General features: G+C 41.6%; 1 protein-coding gene and 1 long non-coding RNA gene across 10 annotated transcripts in view; one reads left to right on the forward strand and one right to left on the reverse strand.

Annotated features, from left to right (window-relative positions):
- The window catches only part of LOC117235095 (gamma-aminobutyric acid receptor subunit beta), an 86412-nt gene extending 60097 nt beyond the window's left edge, over nucleotides 1-26315 (reverse strand). For 3 of the 9 annotated variants that reach the window (XM_033496810.1, XM_033496816.1, XM_033496814.1), the window contains exon 1: nucleotides 24883-24977. In XM_033496810.1, coding sequence (XP_033352701.1) covers nucleotides 24883-24977 — 95 coding nt within the window. Of the gene's footprint in view, nucleotides 1-24882 lie in introns of all 9 variants that reach the window. The other 6 variants (XM_033496815.1, XM_033496813.1, XM_033496819.1 and 3 more) reach the window with 3 other exon arrangements.
- The window catches only part of LOC117235106, a 108749-nt gene that overhangs the window by 49485 nt on the left and 31697 nt on the right, over nucleotides 1-27567 (forward strand). The window lies entirely within an intron of this gene.

Raw genomic sequence — 27567 nt, forward strand, 5'->3', positions numbered from 1 at the left:
GCCAGTATTTTTTCCCCTTTATTTTCCTTTTCTAATGTTTCTTCGTCGCTATAAAAACAGCATAGTGAAACATAATTTCAGCAGTAAAAATTGTTGAAATTTTTTTCCCGATGCCCTTGTCATGTCCGCTTTATCGTCGGAATTCTTCTTTCTTCAGAGGGTTGGTGTTCCATCTTGTTAGAACTCCTACTATCCCTTCTGCGGTAAGATTGCTTCCCTGTTTTTATACAAGTCCCAATTTCATCATGGTAGAGTGTACCATAAGAAGCTATTGCCGACGTGAAACCCCCAGAGTGATAGATTATTTCCTACCACTAATTCGGGATAGCTGTTGTTCGCGGAAGTAGTTAGAGCTGGAAGGGAATCCCCAAAAACGTCGACAGTAGTTAGGTAGTCGTATAGGCCGACTTGGAACGGAATTCGAGAGGACGACCACTGATGACAGTGTGGGCGAACACTGTCTGTCGTAGGTATTCGATCAAGAGGCGTTTTTTTATTTTTGGAGTCGTTTCAAATATTCTAGCATTTGTAAGGATTGAAAGAAGATTTATTAGATTTATTAAGGTTAATTAGAATCGTGAGAAATATGCAGTTTTATCCATTATTTCGTATAGTCTGACGATCGATGCTTCTCTTCTCATCTCTCCTGACAAGTCGATTAATTTTCAATAACGCACACATGAAAGAACGCTTTTTATGAACACTTTAATGAACGCGTACATCAATTGACGTTCTATGCGAAACAATCGCATTGGAATGTGTAAATACGATACAGAGGCATTTCAAATGTTCGATATGTAAATCGGATAATATTAAGTAAACGATGTAAAAATAACATCGTGATTAATTTTCATCAAACATCGTTGTAATGCAACGGTAAAGAATTAATTGCAAATCCTAGTTCACGATCGATCATCGTACGTATGTAAACGATGTTTATGTAAATTGTCTCATTTTTTAACGATACAACAAACGCTGGTAGGTAGAAAAAATATAGCGAAATCATAAAATCATCTAGCAGTATGTACGTTGTGCATATGTTTAATCGTTTCAGTGAGTAAATTGACAGATGATTGATTGATCGCGAAGATTATAGCCGAAAATTTCAGCGAGGGATGCAGGAAGTACATTTAGCCTAAGCTCGTTTATATCGAAAGGGACGGAATACCGTAATCGGCTCTGCGTTACTGCATTAATCAGTATCACTAGTTGATACTTTAATTTACAATTCCATTATGTCAAGGTGATTCAATTTTGGATGATTTCTGTCCACTGTAGAATAGCGATTCTTGTCTGAATATTGTCTTGCGCGGATATACCTAGAATGAAATTAATTCTTTTTCATCAGATACGCGGACATACTCATTCTTCTTCCTTGCATATTAAAGTACCGTGTTTCATTCTGTCGCTATGAATATTACAATACCATAATTCTTTCCCACCATCTGTTCGCTATTATCCTTTTATTATTTCATACATCAACTAAATTCACGCACGCACGCATAATCATGATTCTAAGATAGAATTCTAAATTATTTCTCGTAATATATACTTGTTCCTTATCTTTCGTTCGCGTTTATAACAATCTTCTAGCTCGTAAGGCACGTATGCTCAAGTTATCAAGTTATCTTTCAATTTATCTTGTTCCAAAGTCATAATTTAGACCGGAGAAGAATCTTTTTCTTATTCATTGTACCGGATAATTTCGCTTTAACCAGGATCTTCCTTTTCTCGAAATTAAGGTCCACATTAATAAACAATACGCTCGCTACTTTCTATCCTCGAAGATTACCTTCTCCTGCACAGTGACGTATTTTTCGTGTCATATACCTTAAAATGGGCATACTGTACGAATCTCTTCCGGTCTATTCACTCGCTTTGATAATTACACCTTGATTAAAATTTCCCTCCAACGAATATATCACGTATCTACTATATCACAGTATGTATTCGTGTAAATATGAGAAATTTCTATCTCTAAGATACTAATATTATTCGTGACAAAAGTTAATAGATTCTATACCGTGGCTACAAAAGCTATGCGCACATGCCCTTATTTCTCTATTCCCTATTTTAATGAAGCGCTTCTTTATCAGATTCTACGTTTCAATTCCACAGCGTCGAATCTGTATATTCGTATGAAAGCACTGTTAAATGATACGAAATTTAATTTACTATAATATAAGATTTGATTAATTACAGCGTAAATATTATAACAAACGCAATGATGTGCACACGCTTTTCGTAGTCGCTCTATGTAACCGCGATATTTTCCCGATAGAAAGTAAACGTTAATATTACAAAAAAAATACCAGAACTATATAATTTTTAGTAAGATGATCCCATTCGTTTTTTTGGACTGACTCGACGGTATTAGTGTTAAATGGTTAATGCCGAAATTCTAGAACAGCGGCAAATTAACCCTATCGTCGTCACCGATCGAAAACGTTGCTTAAAATTCGGTCTCGTTTTACCGGTGGGCAAAATCGGCTGAGTACGAGTAATTACAGGCGAAATCCTGAGTTTTGCCTTTATAATCGGCAGCTTGGTAATCCTCGTCCAATCGTTGAGCATCGATCAAGGAGCGTCGGCCGAACTGGTGGCCGCTGGAAATCGCGCATAGGAATTGCGATCGACGCGGCTGGTAATGCACTTTCCGATAATGCTGCCGCCGATGTAATCGCGCACCTCGTGCTTCCGTCTACTACGGCTACCAATACGGACCACTGTGTGCACCGGTTGTTGTTCGTCGATGTGTCGGGATAGAGCAGGAGAGAAACAGAAAGAGAGAGAGAGAGAGAGGGAGTGAGAAATGAGAAAGAGACAGAATGGATCCTCTCCAACGTGCAGAAGCGACCGGCTGCCGGATTACTTTGATTTCACTGTTCCTAGCTGCCGTCCGTGCGAACTCGTTCTCCGGTTAGCTGACGTGGATGAGGAATTAACCGCGTTACACAAGCCTCGGACAGTCGATGAAAATGGCTTTTAGTTACCGGCCCGGATTTTACTTCTCTCTTACCCTGGCCATTGCTCGTTAGTGTTTAGCAATTTTCCAACGATATTTGATGGATTTTTTTTTTATGGACGACATTTATTTTGTGATGGTTGTATGACCGAGAACGATTTGGATTTGTTCTTGTACCCTGGAGAATTTGTATTCGTTTTTGTTAGGATTTTTGTTTATTTTCAGCGGAGTTTTTGATGCAGGTTTAAATGAAACAGATGCGAATTTTTGTTTCGACTGATTAGCAAAAGAACATAGTTATTTTTATATTTTAGAAAGATTTAGTTTTGTTTTGTCTTTTTTTTTTTTGGAGAAGCGTTCGTTTAGTTGTCGGGAACTTTTTCACAGAAGTTTATTTAAGGATAGATTTACCGTTTGGTTTAGAATTATTTTCGTATCTTACAGGTATTTGGGTCCATTTTTACTGAAAGGAAGTTTCCCCAATTTTAGGGGATGTTTTGGTAGACATTTGACAGTTTCGATTCGAATAGACTCGATATTTCGGTTTAACCAATTAGACAACTTGTCTTACCTAAATTTTCAAGTACTTAAATTCTACTTAGTAATTGTGTTAGTGAATCTAAAGGTCGTGAAAAAGACTTTGTGATACTAAGATCAATTCTGCGATCTTTCGCTCTTGGTGACATATTTCTTATTGATTATTCTTGAATTGGTGACAATTATTGGTGACATATTTCTTATTGATTATTCTTAAACTTCGCTTAAGATTCAAGAAAAGTAAATTACGTTTTGTACAATGATTTCATACTTCATACGTTTGTAAATTATAACAAATTAATTCCATGCAATTTTAGTCAAGAATTAGCACATAAACGTATAACTGTTCTCTACCTTTAACCTCATATTTCTTCAAATTGTTTGAACCATTTAATCCATGAGTTTGAATAACTTGCACGTTAGAGTTAGTTATATAAATAGGTATCTTTCATTGGTCGTAATTGATTACTCGGGAAGATTAGGCATAGGAGGGAACGTTAGGGACATTAAATATTTAGATCGATGAACAGTAACACAAAAGTGCAAAGTATGTTGACACAGCATGATCGCATCGACTTGCTGCTTGTAGTTATTCGCGTAATGTATGAAGCGTTATCGTGCAAATTTAAGTGCAGATATAGTATGACAGTTGCGCAGGATCATAAGTTCCGTCTCACATACAGAAACGAATTTCAATATTGTTCGTGCGGATTTTCGTTCGAATTATCGCTCTCAATTAGTGCGAATTAACGACAATTTTCTCCGTTATTACTTCCATATACTTCCATATTATTTTCAACGATCGCATCGTTCTATCCCAAGTCGAAACGTCAAGGATTGTCGATTCTCTTAATTAACTCGAACGAACGAAATTTCATCGTGAAAATTATTGTATATTTATATGTAATTTAATGCGAAACTGGAAACATGCAAAAACCTGTTTAAATGTTATTTATTATTTTTGCCATATAAGGCATACACTGTTTAAATAACCAGCTAAATTGTTATGAAAACTTTGTATTTCGCTCGATTGCAAGAAGTAAGCTAAAACAATTAGTATTATATTTACTATCTTTAGACGAAATGTAGAGAGCGTGGCTGTAAAATTTTATGACAAATTTCCAGAAATTAATTGACTAACAACGACTATCTTCCTTGGCTAGCCGTAATTGGCTAGAATAGGACTTCGCATACGCGTTAAAATCAGTTTCCTTAACCCGTGAATAGAAAATTCAACAAAGTACTCTCGAAAAATTGGATGTTTTTTACCATTTTAACGAACGGTTTATATCGTAATGAGCGTCTGAATTGCTTGTGATTACATCCCTTAATTCCTGCGTTATTTCTTCACAATTCTTAGAAAGAGATTAAAAACGTATTCGGATCACCAGCATGTCTTTTAAGCACCTCATTAGGGTAGACGTATGTGGCAAAGAAAAGCAATTCGTACGAAGGTAAATACGCTAGACAAAAGATAAAAATACGATATCAAATCGTAGAGAAAACCAGAAAATTGTTCCACGATTTGATATCGTATTCTTATCTTTTGTTTAGCGTAATCATCTTACGAATTGTTTTCCATTGCCACATATGTCGACCCTAATGGGGTGTTAAAGACAACATAATAATAATGATGATATATATATATATATATCTTCAAGAACGAAATCTACGGCGAATGGTTAATTCGCGACGCACACGAATACAGGATTTCGCGAATACTCTCGGGGCCATCTCAGCGGCAACGTGCAAAAACTACCGATTCCCGGATTAATCCAGGACGTGTCCGACACGAAGCTCGGCTATCCAACGAGACTAGACGAGGAATTAACAACGTTACGCAAAACTCGAGGAGAACGAGCTTCGGCCGGACACAGATTTCATCCGAGTTTCATGAAGTTGGTAATTTAATGGCCGAAACTTTCGAATTATCCGACGCATCTAAATCTCCGCGTTTCGTCATATACATATCTGCTTCCATACCTCCTTCATCGAGAATCGTCGGAAACGTTTATCCGATTTTTATAACGCTTTTTTATGGTATTAAATGCTTTCGTTTATCGCTGGAATCTGAAGATATTTCGAGTGCTTGGATATCCACTCCATTGAGATTCGAGTACTCGATAAGTTCTTACTATTTGGATACAGTAGAGAACTCCGTCTATCTAAACTCTATTTATTGGAGCGAAATTTTCGTTAATGCTCGATTAGCAGAACTTTTGCTGTTTGGATTCACTTATCTGCACGCGACCTCTTATTACATGTACGGAAGAAAAATAATAGGTAATGAGGAAAATTGATGAGCTATTATGTACGTACTATATTATGAACTCTAATTATACATATAAGTTGCTTATCCTTCGACAAGTTTCGGCAAATAGTTTTACTATATTCGAGATTTTATACAGTGGCCCCAAAAGTATTTATACATAGCCTTGTTTTCCAACGAAGCGTTTTTACGAAGTTCTACTTTGATTTTGCTTCCACGTCAAATTTTTCTAAGATTCAATGCGATTGGGTGCAAATAATTAATACATAGATGCTATAATGAATACAATGGTGCGCAAATACTTTCTGTAGCGACTGTATATGTGTATACCAATCTTCAATTTGAAGTTGATTTAATAGGACCAAAAAACAAACGAGTTAGAGTACAAGTGAGCCCCGTACAACGTTAAATTCGTAAAAGGTGAAACGTATAGCGGCTGCAAAAAGTATTGGCACCAACGTTGTATCTATTGCAGCGTTTACAGAATAATTAATCAAGTTCAAGTATATGAAGCTTCGTATCATTTGGTAGTACTTCCACGTGGTTACAAGATTTAATATTATGAAAATGGAATGCGAAGTCCGATGAAAGAACGTTTCAATGGAAAATGAGAATATTTACAAATACTTTTATCGATCACCGTATCTGCCGCTTTATAAGTGATTCTACTGGTTGAGGTTATTAGATGTATGGACAGGGGAACGGGAGTCGTAAATTCCCGTTACGATTATAATAATCGACACCACGAGTTGATCGATCCCCTGATTTTCGTTAAGATAATAGGGGTGGTTAAGATAGTATAACGCTGCGATTAACAGGGTTATAAGCTTTATTTTTCCAACACTTATGAGGTACACTGTTGAGTATGTATACGTTAAGTAAATGATTGATTTAAGGAGAGTAACCCGTTGATGAGTTGTTGACTATTCTAACGTTGTAGAATAAGTAATGTACAGTGACGATGCTGTGTCGGAGGAAAGCTAGCGATGGGTGTGTCTAGCGCACGAGACCATCGGATTTGTTCATGACATTTTTGGTCAGGAAAGTGAGGGCAGTATACATTGCTTCTGATTGGATAAACGAAGGTTGGTGGACTAAGAAGGGGACCTTAGCTAGCAAATTACTGGGACTTATGATGGGTCCTTAAGAATATCGAGGGTACGCAGTAAGGATGAGAGGACATCTGGTTCCCGTCTGGCCTGCGGTGTATGGCCTTGTCTAGGTAGAGTGTCGCCCCACGTAACAGCGTGGATAAATTGTAAAGTAGAAAATATATTTTAATACAGAAGTGCAAGTACAAGTAGGAATATAATTTGAGTTGGTCCCGATCCGCACGCTATAGCAGTGTTACCTTATAACTGAAAACCCCGAATCCATCGTCGCCTGTCTACTGTCTATGGTCTGCCTTCGTCCCAGTCTATTGTCTATACGCTGTCGATAGCTTCGGTGCTTGAGAAAACTAAAAAGACCAGATGTAGAGTTTTCTTAGAAGTGGAGTGTAGAGTTTTCTTAGGAGACCACTTCGACACTACTGTATTTGGATATCCAGGAAGTAAGAGGCGTATTTGGAATCGCTATGTCGTTAGAATGGACTGCCGATGTTGCGTGTTAATTAAAGCACAGTTCGCGGGTCGAAAGGAAAATTTACAATGAAAGGTTCACGTGCGCGCGATAACGCGGCCACAATAGCAGATAAGAAGAGTAAGGTCTGCGTGCCGGTGCCTTGCCGTTTCTATTCAAGGTGCACCAGTCGATTCGATGGTATACGCAATCTCGTGGCGAAATGTAACGCGGTCAATCGAAGGAAAGCATCGGGTCGAAGGGCAACCGATCAGGCGAACGCTGTGTAAGCAAGCACGTTACAATGCACGCGGATTCGCTTAATTTCCACCTGAAGTCGATGAGATGAGATATATCTGATTCGTACGATGATTGAACAAGTGGGTTAAATACGCGTTTACTTTATTTTAAATCTATTGAAAGCATTTTTTTATTGTTTCAAAAGGGGACAGGGTTTTTATATAATCGAGGAAATTAAATATTCAAAGATTATTTAATTATAACAAAATAGAGATGAAAGAATTTAATATTATCTCAGATATACTAGAAATATAGTGATTGCTCGTGCAGACGATGGTGGAATTTTTTTGTAGAGCAAGTGTACAATCTCGATTTGTTTTTTTTTTCAATTCGGTGGAAACTGTTTGCAGTCGTCCACATACTCGATTTTGCTTTTTTGTAGTGTAGCTTTAAAAATTCGTATTGAAAGGTTAGCGACAAACAATATGCAATTTCTTATCCAAAACTGTAAAATCTATATTTTTAGAGCTTCGTTATCGAAAATAACTTGAGATTAGAAAAATTTCTCTTTTCATAATTTCCTATCATTTCTTGCCCGATTGATTTGCAGTTCTGGAACCCTGTATATACTGCAAATTTGTAACAAGAAATGGTCAACGAATTATTTCCAAGTTCTTAGTAAATTTCACCATTGGCATAATTTCGACGGGTTTGTATCGAAATTATAGGAAGCTCGGCGATACGTATTATCGCAAGATATTTCGATGCAATAATGCGGTTAGTTTTGATTATATCGCGCCAATCATGGGTTAATTTGTGCGTGAAAACACGCGAAAATACTCGCATAGAGTCGCAGCAAAAGTATATGTAAACTTGGAAACGCGTACTCGGCAACACGGTATTTTAATTAACGGTTAATTCGCCAAGTTTAGCGATTGCCCGATCGTTAAACGCAATTGATGTCTTCGGTCACATTGCTCATTATAATGAACATCAATTTTGACGGCTGTTTATTCGTGTAATTTGCAAGACACGATATACCACCCTCCTCTTTTCACCCTCAACCCCACTGGTTGTTAACGGGTCGTTCTCGTGTTCGTTTATAATGAACATTGCTTCCCAGTCGGCCGAAAACAGTGCGCTCCAATTAAACGGGGACATTTTCGAAGTAGCTGCCAGTGTACAGCTGAAAATTAGCCGCAACCAAACGGCCCACGCGACAGTCAATGGATTAAATAACGTGACATTAAATTTCATTTGCGATTGAATTTTATGGATGGTCTATTTCGGGATGTCGATCTTCCTTTTTGGCTAAAATTCGTCGTTTCGATCGCGTAAACACGATCATCCGGCATTTCACAATTTTTCATACGTTTCAGTCGCACAATAGATCGGAAAGCTTCTAAAACGAGCACGACGGTATTCTTAAATGAGGTTCCGCGGACAAGTGGGTCATCGAGTCTAAAATCCATTTTGCGTTTCATAATGAGGTCTCAAAGGTCTGGGCCAAAGGCTCGGTTTATCTTTAAGGTTACAGGTTTCTCTCTCGAGGGCTGTACGGATTTAAGTTCCACCGTTAAGCCCGTAATCACTCCGACCACGCTCTGAATTCTTTCAATTCGCTGTCGTCGAGCATCACGCCTCTGGGACTCTCGTCGTCCCTGGTCTTATTCGAAATTCTATATCTTTCGAATCTTCGCGAATGTACCTGTAACATTTTGTATTCGCGTTCGATTTACGCGTATCCATATCTACACGTATCTACACGTGTATATAAAAATCAATCCCTTTAACGTGTTGCAATGTCGTTTCAGTCGCGTTCGCGTGCTTTCATCGGACCGTTCCATTCCGCGTGTTTCAAGGTTTCGCTCGTGCGTCCTCTGGTTGTCCGATTGGCGGAACGCGACGCCAAAACAAATCGTTTCCCTCGTTTTTCCCTTTCGCCATGACCGTTCGATCCCGACGCGGGAAACGCGTTGCTCGAAAGAGAAGGAAGGCGAAACGGAAAAGCACAGGTTGCGCATTGACGCAAGACGTTGGAGAAGGGAAGTCGAAGAAAATGACGTGGTCGCGTGTGTGTAAGTTGCACGGTCTTAAAGGTAGGGAGAAGGGGCAAGAGGGGGTGCACCGATATCAAAGCGTTACCCGTTATATATCGGATTAGTGCTATTTTTATTCAAGGTATGCAGCGGCGGTGGCGACGGCAGCAACGTTGCTAGGGCTCGATAAGAGCGTAGGTATAGCAGTTAATTATATCAGTGCCCCATTAGCGTGCCACTATACCACGAGATTGCGATGGCTTTTTATACACTCTGTGCAAGGGTTTGCCGTTGCCGCGCGCGCGTCCTCCCTCTTTCTCTTTCTCTCTTTCTTGCTCTCCTCCCTCTTTCTCTTTCCGTATGTGTTCTTGCCTTTTTTTCCACCTGGCTATACAGCAGAGAAGCGGCGAGCGCGAGCGCAGCCGCCGCCACCGCCGCGCCGCCTTGGTCCGCGCGCAGCCCTCTGCGTAAATACGGGCCAGTAATTACGTTGCTGCAGGGAAATTACCAGTTACCGGGTTGCCGTTGAGTTTTATCCAATTAGGGGATTGCTTCGACCACCGTCAGACCAACCGTCTCGGTAATGCTCGGCCGAAAAGGAGGGCCTCTCGTGCTCTCCCCTTTCCCCCTTTCTTCTTCTGTCTCCAATTTATTCGACAGGATGTTCTTTAGCTCGCAGCAGGCTGGCGCTTTTTTCGGTCAGACGGCGACAAAAAATTACTCGAAACGCGGACGGTTTTTTCACCGGCGCTTAATTATCGCGCTGGAACCGGCGGTTTTTCGGGAAAATTTCGACTTTTTTTTTCTTTTTACAAAAGGAGATCATCACGGTAAAGATCGAGCTCGTTCTTTGTAAAACGAAAGGTTGGCGTAGTTAGAATCAAGATATGAACGGCGTGAATGAAATTTCATAGGACGGCGAGGTCTCGTTGAATGGAAACTCGTGGAACACGAGCGCGTCTTGTCGATCGAGCCACGAGGGACGAAGAACGAGAAACGTCAGGTGTAGAATACATTGTCATTTCGTTAACAGCGACGGTTTCGTAGCTGGAAAAAAGTCGTAGAGCGCGTTCCATAGGCAAGGGAACGAGTGACCCTGACATAGACGTAATCGATTTCGCGAAGTTAGCCGTGTCGCTGCCGAGTATCGTGTGTCTAGTCAATGACGCTTCCAGTTGCACCGTTCGATTCATTATTATATTTATAGCGTGTTCCAGTGATCAGTGTCTCAGGGTTGAATGCAGTCCGTCCAGGAAACGGTAAAGAAAAACCAAGTGGAAAAAAGCAAGAGACAATACCGGCTGCGCTGGAGGACGATCGATCGATAAGCAGATCATAATTTATCAGCCGCGTCATCGGCTTCCGATTAATTAACGGGTCAGTTTGAGAAATTCTTTTTCGCTAAACGTATCCATCTTTTCAGAGACGGATTCCATCTATTTTCAAATACAAACGATTACACGAAGAGAACCATCAACCTCGATCTTTCAAACAGTCATCGGGACAAACATTATCGGCGAGGAATTTATGGGACTATTCCTGCATTTTTCTATTTCGTACAGTCTGTACATAGAATTTGTATATATATATAAGCTCGCAAAAACGCTTATTTTACGAATATATATTATCTGCGATGTATGAAACATTTTGAAATTTTATTAACGCTGTCGCGAAACTCGAATGTCAGGATCGTGTCGGTAAAATTTGCGATAAATCCGGAAATGTATATAGAAATTACAACATTTAATACAAGTATATACGTCACAACGATGACAAAAGTATTTAAACAATCAATCATTCGTTACATTAACGAATCTTGATATTCAGTAGGGCCGTGTTTAACATTTACAATGCGCTTAAAATGGCTATTCATGCTGCTTACTAATTCTTTTTTACTAAATATATGTTTACGATTAATATCTTGCAATCTCTATATACATTTTTAAAATGAATTTCCAATTTTATCAATATAACGACACACCTGTCACGTTACAGTGCTGATGAAATTTTAGTTTGAAAATTTAGTTTTATATAATATGTACGACATGAACATACGAGTATTTTATGATAAGTATTCAAATACTCGTGCACGTACGAAGAGTTCGTAGTCTTGTTTCTTCGTTGCTTGGAGTATTTTCAGACGAAGTAAATGGAAAGGTGGCGCCAAGGAGACACAAATCGCGCGACTTGCCCTTTTGATACCGCCAAAAAGTACGACGGCTCTCGTTGTTCCACCATTTCGCCTAACTTTCAAGCTGGGCCTCGCTCGCGCCTAGCCGCGCCATGGAAGCATTACCTTAATGCGACCCAGAAAGCTCTTTTATTACACTCGTACTCAGGCTCACACATTACGTTGGCCGAATGCTCGGGTACACGCACACGCTCAATCGCGTACATATGCCCTGCTGCTTCTGATCCTATTGCTATGCTGAATCGAAAAAAAAAAAAAAAAAAGAAAAAGAAGAAGCATAGTTCTGCCACTTTTTAGTCGGTGAACGCCGTTTTTTTTTTTTTTTTGGAACTCTAATGTTTTTCATCGTGATTAATCCTTTTCTGCTCCCGATCCCTTAGCACGTTTCACGAAAATAATTAGTCTTTTTTCTTTTTGGAAGGATTATCGCGATCGGGATGTGTAGACGATGGTTGATAATCGTTAACGATGTTTTTAGGAGTCTTTAATATTTTCCAAAATTTGGTCACGGACCATTTTATAGCTGGGAAGCGCGGTGGTGGCTCGCTTAAATTCCAACAGAGTGGTTTCATATAAATTCAAATGGCTCGACGCGAAATGTAACGCTCGGTGTAACTTTAATCTATTGATAAAAACGGTGAATGACTACAGCCAGAGCCAGCGAGAAGCACTGGCTTTCTCATTCGTTCTTGTTACATCTATTCTTTTTCTTATCAAGGAACTCGAGTATATTTTTAGAACAAAGTAGCTATGTTATAGATAAAAATCGTTCCACGATTTACACGATGCTAACATTTACAGTGTAGTATCCTGATTTAGTGAACTCAATTAAGGTCAATTAAATGAACATTGTAGTAAAATTAGCTGTGCGAAAATGGAAACAGTTTGACTTATGGATAATAAATTTTCATATAAAAAGCAATTTTCATGTAAGATTGACAAAGTTAAGTGATATTTCGTTAAACGTGGAAATGTATAAAATGTAATGGAACGCGAAGTGTACGATAAATAAGGTTTAAAAGTTGTTTGTCCTCGGTGTTGCAATTATTTAGAAGAATAGCCATTTTAGCAGTGGCGGCGAACGGACGATCAAGGACGTAGATGTTAGTCGCCGAGGGTGATGTCCTCGCCATTGATTGGCAGCCCTGGCCGCGCTCTCGTCAAGGTTCTTCTACTCGGATATATGTATAGCTTTGGTTGCGGATTACGTTGAAAACCGACTTCGATTACCTTTTATTTTCTGTGAAATAGTTCGCGATGCGATTTAGGCAGTTCTTCGTCAAATCTATGATTAATAAAATATCCTATCTATGTAGTAAATTAGCATACTAATCGAATAATACACGTAAGCCATGATCGAATCGAGTAAGCCTTGATTGACTACACGGAACAATTGTAACGTAGATTACCAAGAAGAGTAAGCCATTCTACGCAATAATTTTATTCTTTATATAGCCCGTGAAAATAATTATTCTATGTGCATGAAAATATTCCGGATAATGTTTGAAGAAATTAAAAAAATGATCGGTAGATAAGGAGTTTATGTGTTTAATTTAAGAATAAACTCACAATCGGATATGTATAGAAGCAGAAAAATAGTTTCGTAAGAGAATAACGAATAAAAATTGTCGAAGCTTGTTGTATACGTCTATTACACCGTGTTTATGGAATAATATCTTTGATGAATGAAAATATAGAGATTACGCGAAGTCAGAAGGTCGATAATAGATTTCGAAAGTCTGAAGAAAGTTGCCGCTGTTTCCATCTCTGATCGGTGTGTCCTTATTCAACCGTTTGACGTTTCCTTCGAAACGTCGCGTCGTTTCATTTCCCAGCTATCGGTATCGCTGTCGTCATCGGGACAGACGTTGCAATGGACATTGTATCGAGATCTCGACCGCGAGGTGTGCTCGCGAATCGATCTATTACAGCTTACCTTTCTACGATAACTGCGTTAACCAGTTTTTTCTCCCTCCTGCCCTTTCACAACAAGAAATTCAATCTTCAGGCTGGTCGATAGAATCAAATTACAAACACTACATCTAGCGTCATTCTTTAAACTGTATCCACCTTATACGTCCACTCTGAACGTTCCAAACGATGGTCAAGTTTCATTCAATTCAATTTGTAATATCATTTTTCAAACAGCTATCGTTCATACACCCTACTACCTCTTTTTTTTTTTTAACTATTCGTTCCTAACGTTCGATATTTTCCCTCCGTCGATCTTTTTTCGTTCCATCATCGTCGCTTTTTCATTTTTTCCCCAACCAGCCTAATCATATTCATCATCAACGCTGATCACCGCGATCGAAAAACCCGCGTCCTCACTCGACATCGAGTGAGACAACGACTCGCCCTATCCCTCGCTAGGTTCGCCCAGCAAAGAAACGGCGCGCATCCGGCGTTCTCGATAATCGACTGGCGTGTACCGAATAATGAACGTTTCATCGAGGTCACGATCTTCGGGAGCGACGTTAGAAGCAGTGTCGGCACTTCGCATCGCCTTCCATACTCTCTCTCTTTCTCTCTCTCTCTTCCTGTTCTCCTCTTTCCCTTCCTATGCTTTTTACCCCTCTACCTCTCTAGGTTTCTAATCGGGAAATAAAAGCGGGGAAAACGGACCGTACGAAAAGAGGCGTTTCTCGATTGGATCCGACGATCGATCGTTCGTCGACGATACCGAACATTCCCGCGTGCGACTGCGAATTATAGGCATGGGCCGTGTGCACGGCTCGACTGACCGAGTTTGCGTTGGTGTTGGAGGTCCCATTGATTTCCTGGCCCATGTCAAGGCTGCACGCGAGGAACCCCCGTTCGCCTCCGACCACCCACAACCTCCGTCAACTCCCTTCGACCTCCTGCGACCGCCAACCCCACCCTCGTCGCGGCCAGCAGCCCGCGACCAACGTTTCACTTCATGCCGACTCTCTGTTCCTTTCTTCCCCTCTTCTTTCCTCTTCCTCGACCCCGTGTCGTCTCTCTGCGTCCGCCAGGAACGAATGCACCGTATGCACTCGTTCCGTCTGCGACGAACGTACTTATCTGCAGCCAGACGTCGTTGTTTCCGAGCGATTTTCGCTGCCGTGAACATCGCGTCATAAGAAGTTCGTTTTCAGGGGTTGATAATATTACCGGCTTTGATTTAGAGTATAGTTAGTCGACGATGAAGTTTTAAATAGCCGAGGTGATTATCGTAGAGTGGCTTTGGTTTAACGCGTTTACTACATACGTCAGGGATACTGGTTGACGCATAATTTCGCGTTTGATACCGATTCGTATGCGGAATGCAAATGAAAAATTATGAAAGTTGGAGAAAAAAGTTTGTAGAATAATTCGCTCGAAGGACGTATGTTAAGTTTTTCGATGGAGAAACAGATTTTGTATGAAAATTATTAGTTAATGTACGAGGCGTGCGGAGAAAGGTGGCACAAGTTATTTTAATTTGAGAAAAGATCGTGGCTGATGTTTCGTACGTATCGAAATATTAAAACACTTTGTTACACGCGTTAAAACCTTGAAAATTCATAGCAAAATTCTGTAGACAGACTTTGCATGCGATTATTTTATCCCCTGCTTATCTCGTTTTTTGCAAAAAAAAAAAAAAGAAGAAATCCATTTCCAGTGAGTTTCTCGTATGAAGTAGATAATGAAAATGCGACCGACAATGGACGCGTTAAAAGAGCATAAATAGTTTGGGATAAACGAAGAGAACAATTTTGTTATTAACGGTTAAACTTAGAAGCTTACTTTAACTTCATATCCTTACACTTTGCTCTCTACCGACGACTGAGATTAAACGCATTAAAATATATGCATTATTCTCTCGACTCAAGGAAACGATTCCAATTAACATAAAAGGGAAACGTAGAATTCTGCGTTATAATATTTTCATCGAGCACAGCTATAACACCGTGTCTCGACATTGCGTTGCAATTACTTAGAAACTGTAACAAACTGCGTGTCGTTTCCAGTTCACGACTGAATCGCGAGTAAGCAGAGATCGAGACTCGCAGGGTGACTGTTAAACAGTTCGGCTAATTTCTCGACCTGTAAATGCCGCAGAACCACCGCATTAACTTGAAAATAATACGAAAAGTATGGACATCGTCACGACATGGTTGCTGGTTTGCTTGCGGGAGAGAACGACCGCATATTAATCGTGACACCCGGCGTTGTGCACGAATTTACGAGCTCGAGGGTCGCGAAACGAAAATTCAGAAGCGGTCGGGAAAGTCTTTGAATCGCGTGACCACTCGACCCTCCATTGTACCTTGTACTTAACTCGGCTGTTAACAACTCTGACCGATACGTTTCGCGGTTTTTATATAATTCGCGCTGCGGTAAAGTCGATCGTGTCGACTTCTCGTGGCGAGAGAGAGTTTTTCAAGAACGAGCGGGCGGTCTCGTGTTTCGAAAGTTAAGGTTTCGAGAGCGTGTTCTCGTGTATTAGAGACACAACATGCAGCCGGTACACCGAGTGTATACGCTTTGCTGTAGACGCGAGAGAGTTCCTAAGGGAGATCAGTGTACGATGGCCGGAAGTTTTAGAAAGAACAGAGTGCGAGGCGAAAGTTTTAGAAGCGAAGTGGGAGTACTTGCGAAGATTAGGGCGAGAGATTTTGTTATTGGTGCATCAAGAGGATAGTTTTCGTTTGAGCTTTCGTTTGCCGATAATTAGACCACGGATGTTCATACGTTTATAAAACTTACGGAATATGAAGATCACGGGGAAATGTCAAACGCGATAATTCTCATCTTTTGTCTTTTACGATATTTTGTTTTTTGATAGTAATTTTTAATCCAACCGCGTATTACCAGATAATACCAATTCTATTCGATTTGTTTATGCAATTCGTTTGGAAAATCATACGCAAGAAATATCGGTTTTTTAAAGTACTTATTATTTCATCTTGGATATTATTAGGTTTCCTTTGGTTTTACAAGGAAATAATAGACGCACAATGTTCTTTGTTTTATATTACTTTATTGAATTATGCACGAACGTAATAATAGAAATATCACGAAATAGATCATACCTAATTCAATAAAATAATGTAAAATAGAAATTGTTCATTTATTATCACCCATTATGGTATTTTGTTTGATTTTTTGCAAAACTTTATGATTTTATCTATCACCAAAACGATATCTTTGGGTCCAATAGATTGTTCTCATTTTCTACTGTATTATATTAAAATATATCCTTTTAACTACTAGATAACACGAAGCTCAGGAAGTCAACAGAATTATACTTATCAAATATTTTCCCTGTAATCATCGTATGTAAAGATATACAAAATATCTAAAATAACTTGTAGCAGGTCTTCGCGTATATGAACTATATCTACGTGAACGAAATTTTAGTAACTGTCTGATTAAACGAACTCCTCCTGCTGGTCGAAGCTACCAATCTGAACGTGAATTTTTATCGTAATACCTACATAAACAAGAAATCATAGATAAAAATCAGAATAAGCGAGCTGCCATTACACGAACAATACAAATTATTTATATACAAATTACTTGTTCCTCGACAATTTTATATAAACGGAGCTCTATCGTATTTTATAATATTTAGCGAAACAAATTTCCATTTAAATTGCATTTCTTTAGACGTGTTCATAAAAACACGAATTTGCAAAAAATCTGTAGTCCACTGACTATAGGATTCACGTTAAAAGTTATTGAAAAATTCCTTATAATTTTGCCAATTGATCACTCGAGGCGACAACTTGGTAACTGACAGTGAGAAAGTTTTGTTTTTGTCTAGGTACTTCGCATATTGATACTTCGTCGATGGTAGTTCAGAAAGATAAAGTGGAACGACAAACTTTGTCCAAAGGTTCGCGGTAATAACATATAACGTATTAATAATAATATATTGAACGAAAAGGTGATTGCAAATTGGACGAATGTACGGAGAAATGAAATTCACTTGATTATCCTTAATTTCCACGATTGCCACAAGTACCAACGATCCTGTTGAGAGCTAGTAGAATGATAGGCTCGCTGGAAATGAATACGAAACCTCATTACGTTAGAAGGATGAGGACTAGGAACTATTGAATAATTAAGTAAAGCTGGAAAGACGTTATGTTCGAATCGGATGGCGGATGGAATGATTAGCATCGATCTCTAGCGATGATTTCCTGGAGATCCTCGCCTCGTGGAATATGTAATTTGCGGCGGCAGTGGTATAGGCCAACGCGTAGTCAGACCTAGGTCGGATTCGATTGAACCGCAGTACGCCGGATATTGCAGTCACTGAAGAATATTTGATTTCCACGTAACTAGGAAGGTTCGTTCATTGATCTGGATCCTGAATTCTCATGTTTTTTCCACGTCGGTTAAATCTCGAACGGTGTTACCTCTCTCCCTGGTGTTCTAACCGTGAATTTTTATCTCCAGTCGTATTTGCATTATAATCTTTTGGTTCGTATACGAATAAAGGGAATATCCAGGTTAAGAATCGTCTACCTCGACAAACCTTATGTATTAATTCGAAGCCGAGAAACGTTGGTTATCGATAAAAAGTAGCAGCTATTCAGTCAGCAAAATGTAACGGATACCTGTGAGCATAATCCGTAAGCGGGGTAATAATAAGCGAGTTGCGCGTTACCCTCGCGTTCACCGCTATTGTTTTATAACCATAATTAACAGAGTCTAAATAAATGAAGTCGGAGGGTTAATAACGCGCATTGTAAACGGCGCATTCAGCAACTCGGCTTTTCACCGACGTACACGAGTGTCGTTTGGTCGCTTCTAATTAATTCTTCAAACGGTTCTTGCACAATACGAAGGTCGGTCGCAATATTTGCAAGTGTTTCCATTGTTTTCGCCCCATCCCATTCCATCTCTATCGTTCTCGTTCGCATGTTTTGTCCATTTTTTTTTTGTAGCGATTCTTCCGAGTTCCTTTCCCCCGCCCCTTCCATGAAAAGCATTATCGCATCAAGCCAAACGGAAATTTCACGATAATCGCGGCTCGTGTATGACGGCCGGAAATCATTAAAAGCCCAACCCCAGGCGGCTCTGTGTATAGTTTCATCAATCATCTCTCGTAAGCGCGCATTAATAATCGTTTACTATTAAATATGCATTCGTTTGTCGTCCGGTCAGTTCTTCTCACCCCCCACAATGTTCCCTCTTCGCGCCAACTTTCTCTCCCGTGTGTTTCAATTCTCATTCGATATTAATCGTCGCGTTACTAGAAACTTTGTTTCTTCGGTGCTTTGATTTGTTTCTCTTTTTCAAGCTCGGTTCTTATCGAGATGGTCGATATTTTGCGTTCGATAGCGTCGATAGAACACCGTGAAGTTATTACGGTTCATTAATTTGGTCCTAGGTCTCGCGCTCCATATATATACACTGGGCCGCGTTTCAGTTATTTCAAACAGAACGATTAACAGGTAATCGTCTAGTCAATTAGTCGGCGAGATTTAAACGCGTTTGCATACCGCGTTTTAAATGTTTTAAAAGCGACAGCTATTGGTCGATCTACATGACGCGGCCGTGTTATCCCACGTGAATTATCAAATTTGCGCGGATTTCCCGAGAGTTGCAATATCGCAATCGAATCGTATCCATTAGTGTCGTTGATAATTAACAGCAGCCCACTGATTTTCAGTTGTTGGCTAGAGACTGCATACGCTCGAAAATACCCTGCGTACTGCTTCGATTTCTGTTTGCCATTGTTTTATTGCCACGCGTAATTATGCGAATTTTTAATCAACGGTTTGACAATGCCTGCTCTCTTTATTTTTCATCTTTATTTTTACTGCGTCGTGTACGTTTCGAGAGCTTTAAAAACACAACTCGCTACTTTTCCTCGTCTTTGTTTAAGCGAAGATACCTTACGCTCGCTAAACATTTTCTTTGTGAATGTCGACTAGTAAATTTACTCCTCGTAAATTGCTACGTATAATTGTTTGAACTCGCGAATAATTATCCGTACTTCTAATTACATCTTGATGTGCATAGCTAAGCAGCTGCTCAAAAGGCGTGAGAGAGAACTCGAACCGTTAAACTTACCTATACTGTTTCTCAACATTCTTAACACCGTGCTAATTGTCGTTATTTTATGATGAAAAGATACCATTAATTCAAAGAATATCGTAGAATATAATTGACAACAAGAACAATAATGCAATACCTGAACGATATCATTAAGCTGTACATATGATATATCCGATATTCTTAAACAAATTTTGTACAGTTTTTCTTTTTTCAATGAATATTTTCATTTATGTATACGTTTTGTATATTATTATGAAGTTTGGCATTGTCTTTTCTTTTCTACGATTCTTATAAACGTTACGTATATCGTCTAGAACTTAGTGAAAAATAAATTCCCGTATTTCATACGTTGCAACTTAACACATTTATCTCACAGCTGAATAAATGACAAACTCCGTAATTACTGCATTCGAGCGTAAAAATACTCGACAAAACAAAATGCCATAGATAATCCAAAATTTCGAGGAAAATCTTAATAAATGATATTTCTAACGCTATTACTCTTTTACGACATGAATTTGTAGGGCTGATCAGTGTGGCTTCTGAACAGTTTAAAGTTAGAAAAGAAATAAGAGAAATGTCTATATCTACTATCTAACGAAACTGTAAAAAAAGTATTTCAAAGAATGTCTCTAGCAAATAGCTTAAGCAATTTACAAGTACGTGGTTCGCCGAGTCCAGGAAGTATCGCAGAATTACAAAGTCGAGGCTTGCGAGGCTTCGCGCAGAGGCCGGGCTTGGGAACCCGCGCCACGAAATTGGGATTTCTTTTCAGGAGTTATGCTCTTCAACCGTCATTCATTGTGTCTACCAAAAAAAAAAAGGGAAGAAAAAAAAGAGGGGAACAGAGATAAAAAAGGAGGGAAAAAGGGAGGAAAAGTGGAAGGAGAGAAAAAAAAAACGCGAGGCAGCTGTGTAACTATATAGAAGCACAGGGGGAGAAAGGAGAATCAGTTTCGTCGGATCGTCGTCGCAAAGTGCGCGCGTTTTACGCTTCCGCGAAAAGTGGGTCAGACCAAGCCGAATGACTTGGCACGTTTTCTCTCGTTTCCGTGGTAGACGATTCTGCCGGCTTTCACGGCAAAAACACGACCATTCGCGACCGCACGAGTATCCGTAGCGTTTTCAATTCCTGTTAGTCCTGCAGCACGCGCCCTTCCGCCCACGAGATTCGCTTTCACGGAACCGTCCAGGGGAAAGATGACGCGCCGCGGTTAACGACATCGTCATTATACGTCGCGAGCGGTGCTCCAAGATCACAGACCTTCTGATCTTTCTTCGACACTTCTCTTCTCTGGAGTCCCGCTTTGTCGCGACCATTCGGAGCAACCGTGGTCTTTACGGATGCTAGCTCGTTTCACGAGAATCTTTCGTTTTTTCGAGCGTTCAATTTAACCATCGTTTATATTCTTCCTCTCACTGTTCCATCGATTTTTACACAATTTTTTAAATTAAAGCAACGTTACAGGATTTATATACGTCTAGACGTATGTATATTTCATGATCATAAATTTTTGACACGAGTATAATACAGTAGATTTCGTTCAGATGAAAAGAAGACGCGAAGGAAAACGCTGAAAACAGCGACCTCAAATGTCAAAGAGGAAAAGGAGCGAAAAATAGAGATAGATAGATAGATAGATAGATAGAGGAAGAGAGAGAAAGAGAGGGAGAGGGAGAAAACGAACGTCCGCTTAGCCCGAAGCCCCGTGCCGCTCGAAGAAACGTTGTTTCATATTCCTTGTGTACGTGGAACCCATTTCAGACCCGTTTCAATCATGAAATCGGGGACGTACTACTCGACTGTGGAAGAACGGTGGCTGTCCGCCCTTATAGATCTACGACCGGCATACTCACGAAGCCGGGCTTGGACCATGAAAGAGAAGAAGAAAACGTCAATGAAGATGGTGGCAAGAGTACGATTCCGGGTCGAGCTTGGTCCGGGTGACCGAAAAAAGGGAGAATAAGACACGGGGGCGTGAGCTGTAGCCGGATAAAAATAGAATCATCGATGTGGAGGAAACGAAGCAAGGAAGATAGAAAGAAAAGAAACGTTCTCCTCGATAAGAAAAAGAGGGTTGATATGTGTCGGTGGACCAGGAATCGGTTGGCGGTGGGTCGAAGAGAGTGGTGGTAACGACAGCGGTGCGAGAGGGTGGCAACGTAGGAGGATTTGGAGCTCTGCCACGTCGGGAGCACCCTCTTGCTCGAGAGCTCTACTGCGATCACCGATACCACACTACAGAACGTCCGCGGTTGGTACTCTTAGGGGTTTGGAGGAGGCTACAGAGAGGCACGGCCCTCGAGGAGAAAACAGGTGGAACGACCCGAGCTGTGAGCTTGCTGGAAGAGCGTAAATATTGATAATCCCTTCGACTATACCTAACTACCCTCTTCCCATCCTCTTCCTGGATTAGATCGTAGTCTCGGCCAAAATTGTTGCGAGCGGCCCACGGACTGCCTTCCTCGCTAAGGTTAATATCGTTGCGGATTGAACGAGGATTTTGTTGATACGATTTTCTGTAAACAGTTCGATGCGCTACGTATACACGATGGAAATAGGATTGCAACGTAATTAGATGAGCGCCGTTTCGTTGGATAAAGCCATGTCTTTCCCTTCGAGGCTTTAGTTTTCTTCCTGAGAAATTTCGACGTTTCTTTAAAGGGTATCGTTTCCTATCTGTCCGACCTTTTTCCGTTCTGTAATTTTTCTCTCTGACGTAATGTTTGTATTACGGATCCTTTGGATTTAATTCCGGAATCGGATAAAGCCTCGTAAATCAAAAATTATACTAAGTATTAGATAACGTTTGCGCTTGAACGTTAACTCGCTCCTTTGTAATGCGTATTATATAACTAGAATCCTTGATTCAGTGTTACTGTTCATAGCAGCGTTCGTTCTTTATCGGTAGTGTTACTGTTATTCTACGGTAAAATTAATTTGCCTCTTCCATCAAACGACATCAAGTCGATTAATCACATCTTTTTTATTCTCTTTTATCTCTTGAGATTTCAGACTTATAACCTACATTCTCTATTCGTAACAACAATTTATGAACAATACCTCTCACCGAGGAAAATTGAGAAAAAAGTGACCTCGCTGTAAAACCGCGTCACTATCGATGATGGTGCATTTTGAAAACTATCTCTATTATTGTAATCGATTAAACTGTCACTGGAGCGGCGGTTGATAAGTAAACGTGTTAAACATTGTCGGAAAATAGCGCTCGATATCAGGCGCTCGGGTTACAGAAACGTTTGCGGATTACACATATACGAGGCAACTGGATCGCGCGTTAATGCGAGAAGGGATGAGCCGGTACAACTAATTTCAGCTTCGCCATTGTTCTCACGGTGCTGCTGTCACTCTCGAGACACTGGCTGTGTACCGACTAAACCTTCCTGCGTCGCACACACACGATCGTGTATTTATTAACCAAATGTATATTCCATTCGGTTATTAAACGTTATAAAGCCAGCATGTTTGCCTTTACGAGACCTTTGATCCTATACAATCCCCTCTCTCGTTCCCTTTCTAGCGTTACACCGTACAAATTTAGCAATTTTGTTTCCGATATTATCAGTTTCTGATAATTATCAAGTAACAAATTCTTTAGTCGTGTGTTTGTGATTTCTAAAATTACTTTGTTTGGCTTTTTATGAATTGAGAGTCGTGGTAGAATCGTTCAAGTAGTATAGGCAAATAAATGTCGAGTCAGAGAGAGGCACAGAAAGTCGAAAGATGAACTTTAGGAAAGATACATAGGAGATAAACGATCGGGAGAAATTTTTCGCGTTGAAACAGAGTAGGCACGTTTAAGACGAGAACTAAACGTAGCCTAATTAGAGAGCAGCTGTTACGATCGGACGACGCAATAATTGCTCGACGAATGAATTTTTGAACGTAACAGCGAACGCGTCGCGACTATTAAAGCGCGAGACGACGACAAGGCGTCTTGAAGTCACGAGGGGTGGCGTCATTGTGATCATTGAAAGAGCGTGTGCGCCCGGCTGGTGTGTCGTATGTCTGGGCATGCAACGTAGCCTGCATGTTTCCGCTCATTTACATGCAATCACGAACGTACATCCAGACACCGGAGAAGGCTGTACACTGTACAATCTCGCAGCTCCGTATTGTCGACGGTACCGTGTCAAAGATAGATGTTTCGCGTATACACGCTTGCACGTGGACTTGAAATCGTATGTAGAATCAGATGGTCGAAAATGCGATCGCAACGTAACGCGCGCGTAATTCAAACGAGGTGATTGTTTTTCTCGCCCTTCTATCGTGCCCATTATAGCCGTTTATCGACCAATTTCGCGTGCCTCGATGGGTGTGCATGCACGGCTCACCGCAGGCGAAACACGTAATCGAGATATAGGATTATGGATCATTAATTAAATCCTTGCACCTAGCTCGCGCCGTAGAATCAGCTGCAAGTCTATCGATTGCCAGCGTGTGGTATTCTAGGCACATTAGGCTTCGTCGATTAACTTCGACTCGGCGTCCGTTCGAGGTCACGACAAGAGAGAGAATTATTCTCGGAGAGTTTGTCGGAGACTCGAGTTCGTGAGTTCGCCTAATGTGAGCGCGTGACTGTCTCACCGCGGAGGTGGGTGTACATCAACTTCGAGCGGAACACAGCGTAAAGTTCAAAGAGACCTTCGCATACACGCGGCAAGTCCGCCAACAGTTTCAGCGTCTATCGATTTAGACGTGCTCGGCTACGTTTCTGCCCTCGCAAATTACGCGTCTTTACTTTTGGTGGCCTGACATCACGTCCGGGTTTTCAGATTACGCACGGATACCGGTGCATTTACCGATCTTACGCGATTACACGTTCTATTTGGCTGCCTCGTTCGAGCAGCGAGACGCGTCGCTGTTAGAAATAGAATCACGTTGGATGGTAAGACCATCTGATCGACTAGAATCTTTCTTTCTTAAGCGATTCGACGATTACTTACTTCGCGATCGCGTCGTTTGCGATAACATCGGATTAACCTCGAAGGAAACGGAAACATCGAGCGAGGAGTAAAAAGACAGGGAAGAAACTGTACTTACGCGGCTTGCGCGAACGGAGCACGATGCGTGGCGGGCAGCAACGCGACCGTGGCCGCGAGGAGGGCGAAGCTCCAGGAGGCGGCGTGGAAGGACATCGTATTATCCGTGGAACAAGACGGGATGTCCACGTTCCAGGAGAAGCACGGCGCGTTGCCGTTCACGATGACGACGAGGACAACGACAAGGACGTCGACGAGGACGTCAGCGGATGTCCTGAGGCGTTGTTACCTGGCGCGTTGACCCGGCGCCTCTCTGCGTGCCGTCCGCGTCTCACCCTCCCTCCTTCCTCCTCCTCCCACCCTACCTCCCACCCACCCGCCCCGCCCTCCTACCTCCGTCTTGCTCTCTCCGTCCGCTTTTCGCTCTCTCCGTTTTCCTCGTACTTTTTCCTCTTTATTCACGGTTCAGCCTGGTCTGCTTAGTAAAGTCAGCTACTACTTGAATTTCACCCAGATGTCTTGGCTTCACTGACACTCGCGTTAGACGTTTCCTCGGAAACACTGTGTATCGCAGCTCGAAATCCAATCACCTCACACGATCTCTTGCTCGCGACCGAGCCTCGAGAGACCGGTGCTCCTCGAGCTCTCGCGCGGAGAGTAGTAGTCTCTCTCCTCTTTGTCACTCGCCACTAGATCACAACGAGATCTTTCCTTTCCTACTTTCTCCAACGTATATAACAACTTTCCTCTCTCTTTTTCTTTCCCTCGATCTGTATCGTTCTCTTTTCGTTTCGAAGCTTCGCAGACTACGTGCGATTATCGTGTACCCGTGTCACACCAGCGTTCGTTATCTTTGTGGCTCACTGATTTAACGCATACATAGTCCCCGGGTCGATTTCCACGATATTATTAACACGCCTTCTATTTCCAACCCTGCGACGCAGGTTTCACGAGCACGATGCTTTCCTCTGTTCACTAAATCGCGTGATGCTCCGGCGCGAGCTTTCCTTCCAAACGCACTGCTTTTTACTTCCGCGAGCGTTCTCTCCTTTGACGGCTGACACCTTCTGGTTCAATTTTGTCGGCGAGACGAGACGAGCCTCTCGTTCCTCCGTTTTCGTTCACCTGGGGAAGAAGGACGAGGACCAACGTTATCTGGGGAACAGGGAACGATCAAGGGGCTTGTGTGGTGGAGGAGGGAGATAGCGGCGAGATCCTCTTCGAAGAGAACCCTCTCTTCCGTTCTTTTCGTCCTACAAGCACGGAGCCGCCTGATCGTAGAAGATGTCCTGCCGCAGGCTCCGCTTCCTAGGGATCCTTCCTTCCACGATGGACATTCTTCTCTCTTCTCCACTCTCCTCGCTCTCGTTCGCTCTCGCACTCTCGCTCGCTCGCTCGCTCTCGCACTCTCTCTCGCTCTTCTCACGGGGACACTCGGTCAGCACCCGCGCTACACCGCTACGCGCTCGGGAGTGGCGGCTCTCGCGTCTAGCCCGGCCGTACCAGCGCGCAAGCGCTCTTCCTTCCTCTCTTCCTGCCTGCTTCCCTGCCTATCTCTGCCTGACTGCCTGTTTCGCCTGCCTGCTTGCTTTGCCTACCTGCTTTGCCTGTCAGCCTGCCTTACCTGCCTGCCTGCTTGTTCCCCTGCTTACCTTGCCTTGCTCTTTCGTCCCTGATTAGTCCTCCCGTATCTGGCTGCTTCGAAACCACCAAGGATGCTTTTCACCTCCGTCGACTACTTTCCTGACTGTCTATTTCACTTCAAGCTTCTTTCCTGCGAGCGTATTTTCCTCTCGTTGGAATTTACCCGTGGTTTTCTTTGATTCGCTGTTTCAAGGCTTCGTAATGGACGACAACGAGAATAATTCTTTATTTCCTTTCGTTCCCTTTCGTCCCCCTCGATTCGTGTTCTTTCTTTCCTCGGTTGTCGAGAATCGGACGTTTAGCCCGCGGTCTTGAACTACTGACTCGATTCTATACAGTTTCGCTCGCTTTCGAGATTCGTGGAATGTTTTAGTTATACCGGTTCCTACGCGATAAATGTTTACTTTGTCGTTCTTTTTCCAGGGCATGGAAAATTTTGATTCTTTCGGTACAAACCGAAATTATCCGCTCTCATAAATTAGTCGTCCCTTTTGCGCCTGGCCAGATCAAGACACTTACCGATTATTCTTCCTTGTAATTTCCTATTTCACCTGAATTTATGGATTCTTAACCACTTGTGTCAACGATATGGAAAGATAAGAAACATTCTTCTTCCAATTGTATCTAAAATTTACGTCTATTATATATACCAGCATTTGAGAATCTTTCGTTCCAACAAAGGAAGTTGTTCCGTGTTTAATTTTGAACTTTGCATATCTGCCGGTTGCCTGTACAGAGAACGTGGCTGGCCGAGGTTCATTCAGCGCGTGTATCGTTAAACACCGGTTTACGTCACAAAGACGAAATACACAGGCCGACAAAAGGGAAAGAACGTATGTACATATGCACGTGCACACGTTCGCGTAAGAAAATCCGCGCCTCTCTTGCGTGCTGGCTAGTGAAGCAGAGTAATTGGAATCGTCGCAGGCCGACCAGATGCACATTCTTTCCGACCGCGTGATTCTGAATCGAAAGCACTCTTTTTCCTTCTTTCTATGCTTGCGGGGCAAACATTGAATACGCAGTGCAAACGCGCGTCTGCGCGTGCACACCTGCGTACTCAAACCGACCACGCAAACCGTCAGGTATCCCGTTCGAAACC

This window comes from Bombus vosnesenskii, unplaced genomic scaffold, assembly GCF_011952255.1.
Source record: "Bombus vosnesenskii isolate JDL3184/JDL3185 unplaced genomic scaffold, Bvos_JDL3184-5_v1.1 scf7180000013314, whole genome shotgun sequence".
Taxonomy (NCBI): Eukaryota; Metazoa; Arthropoda; class Insecta; order Hymenoptera; family Apidae; genus Bombus; species Bombus vosnesenskii.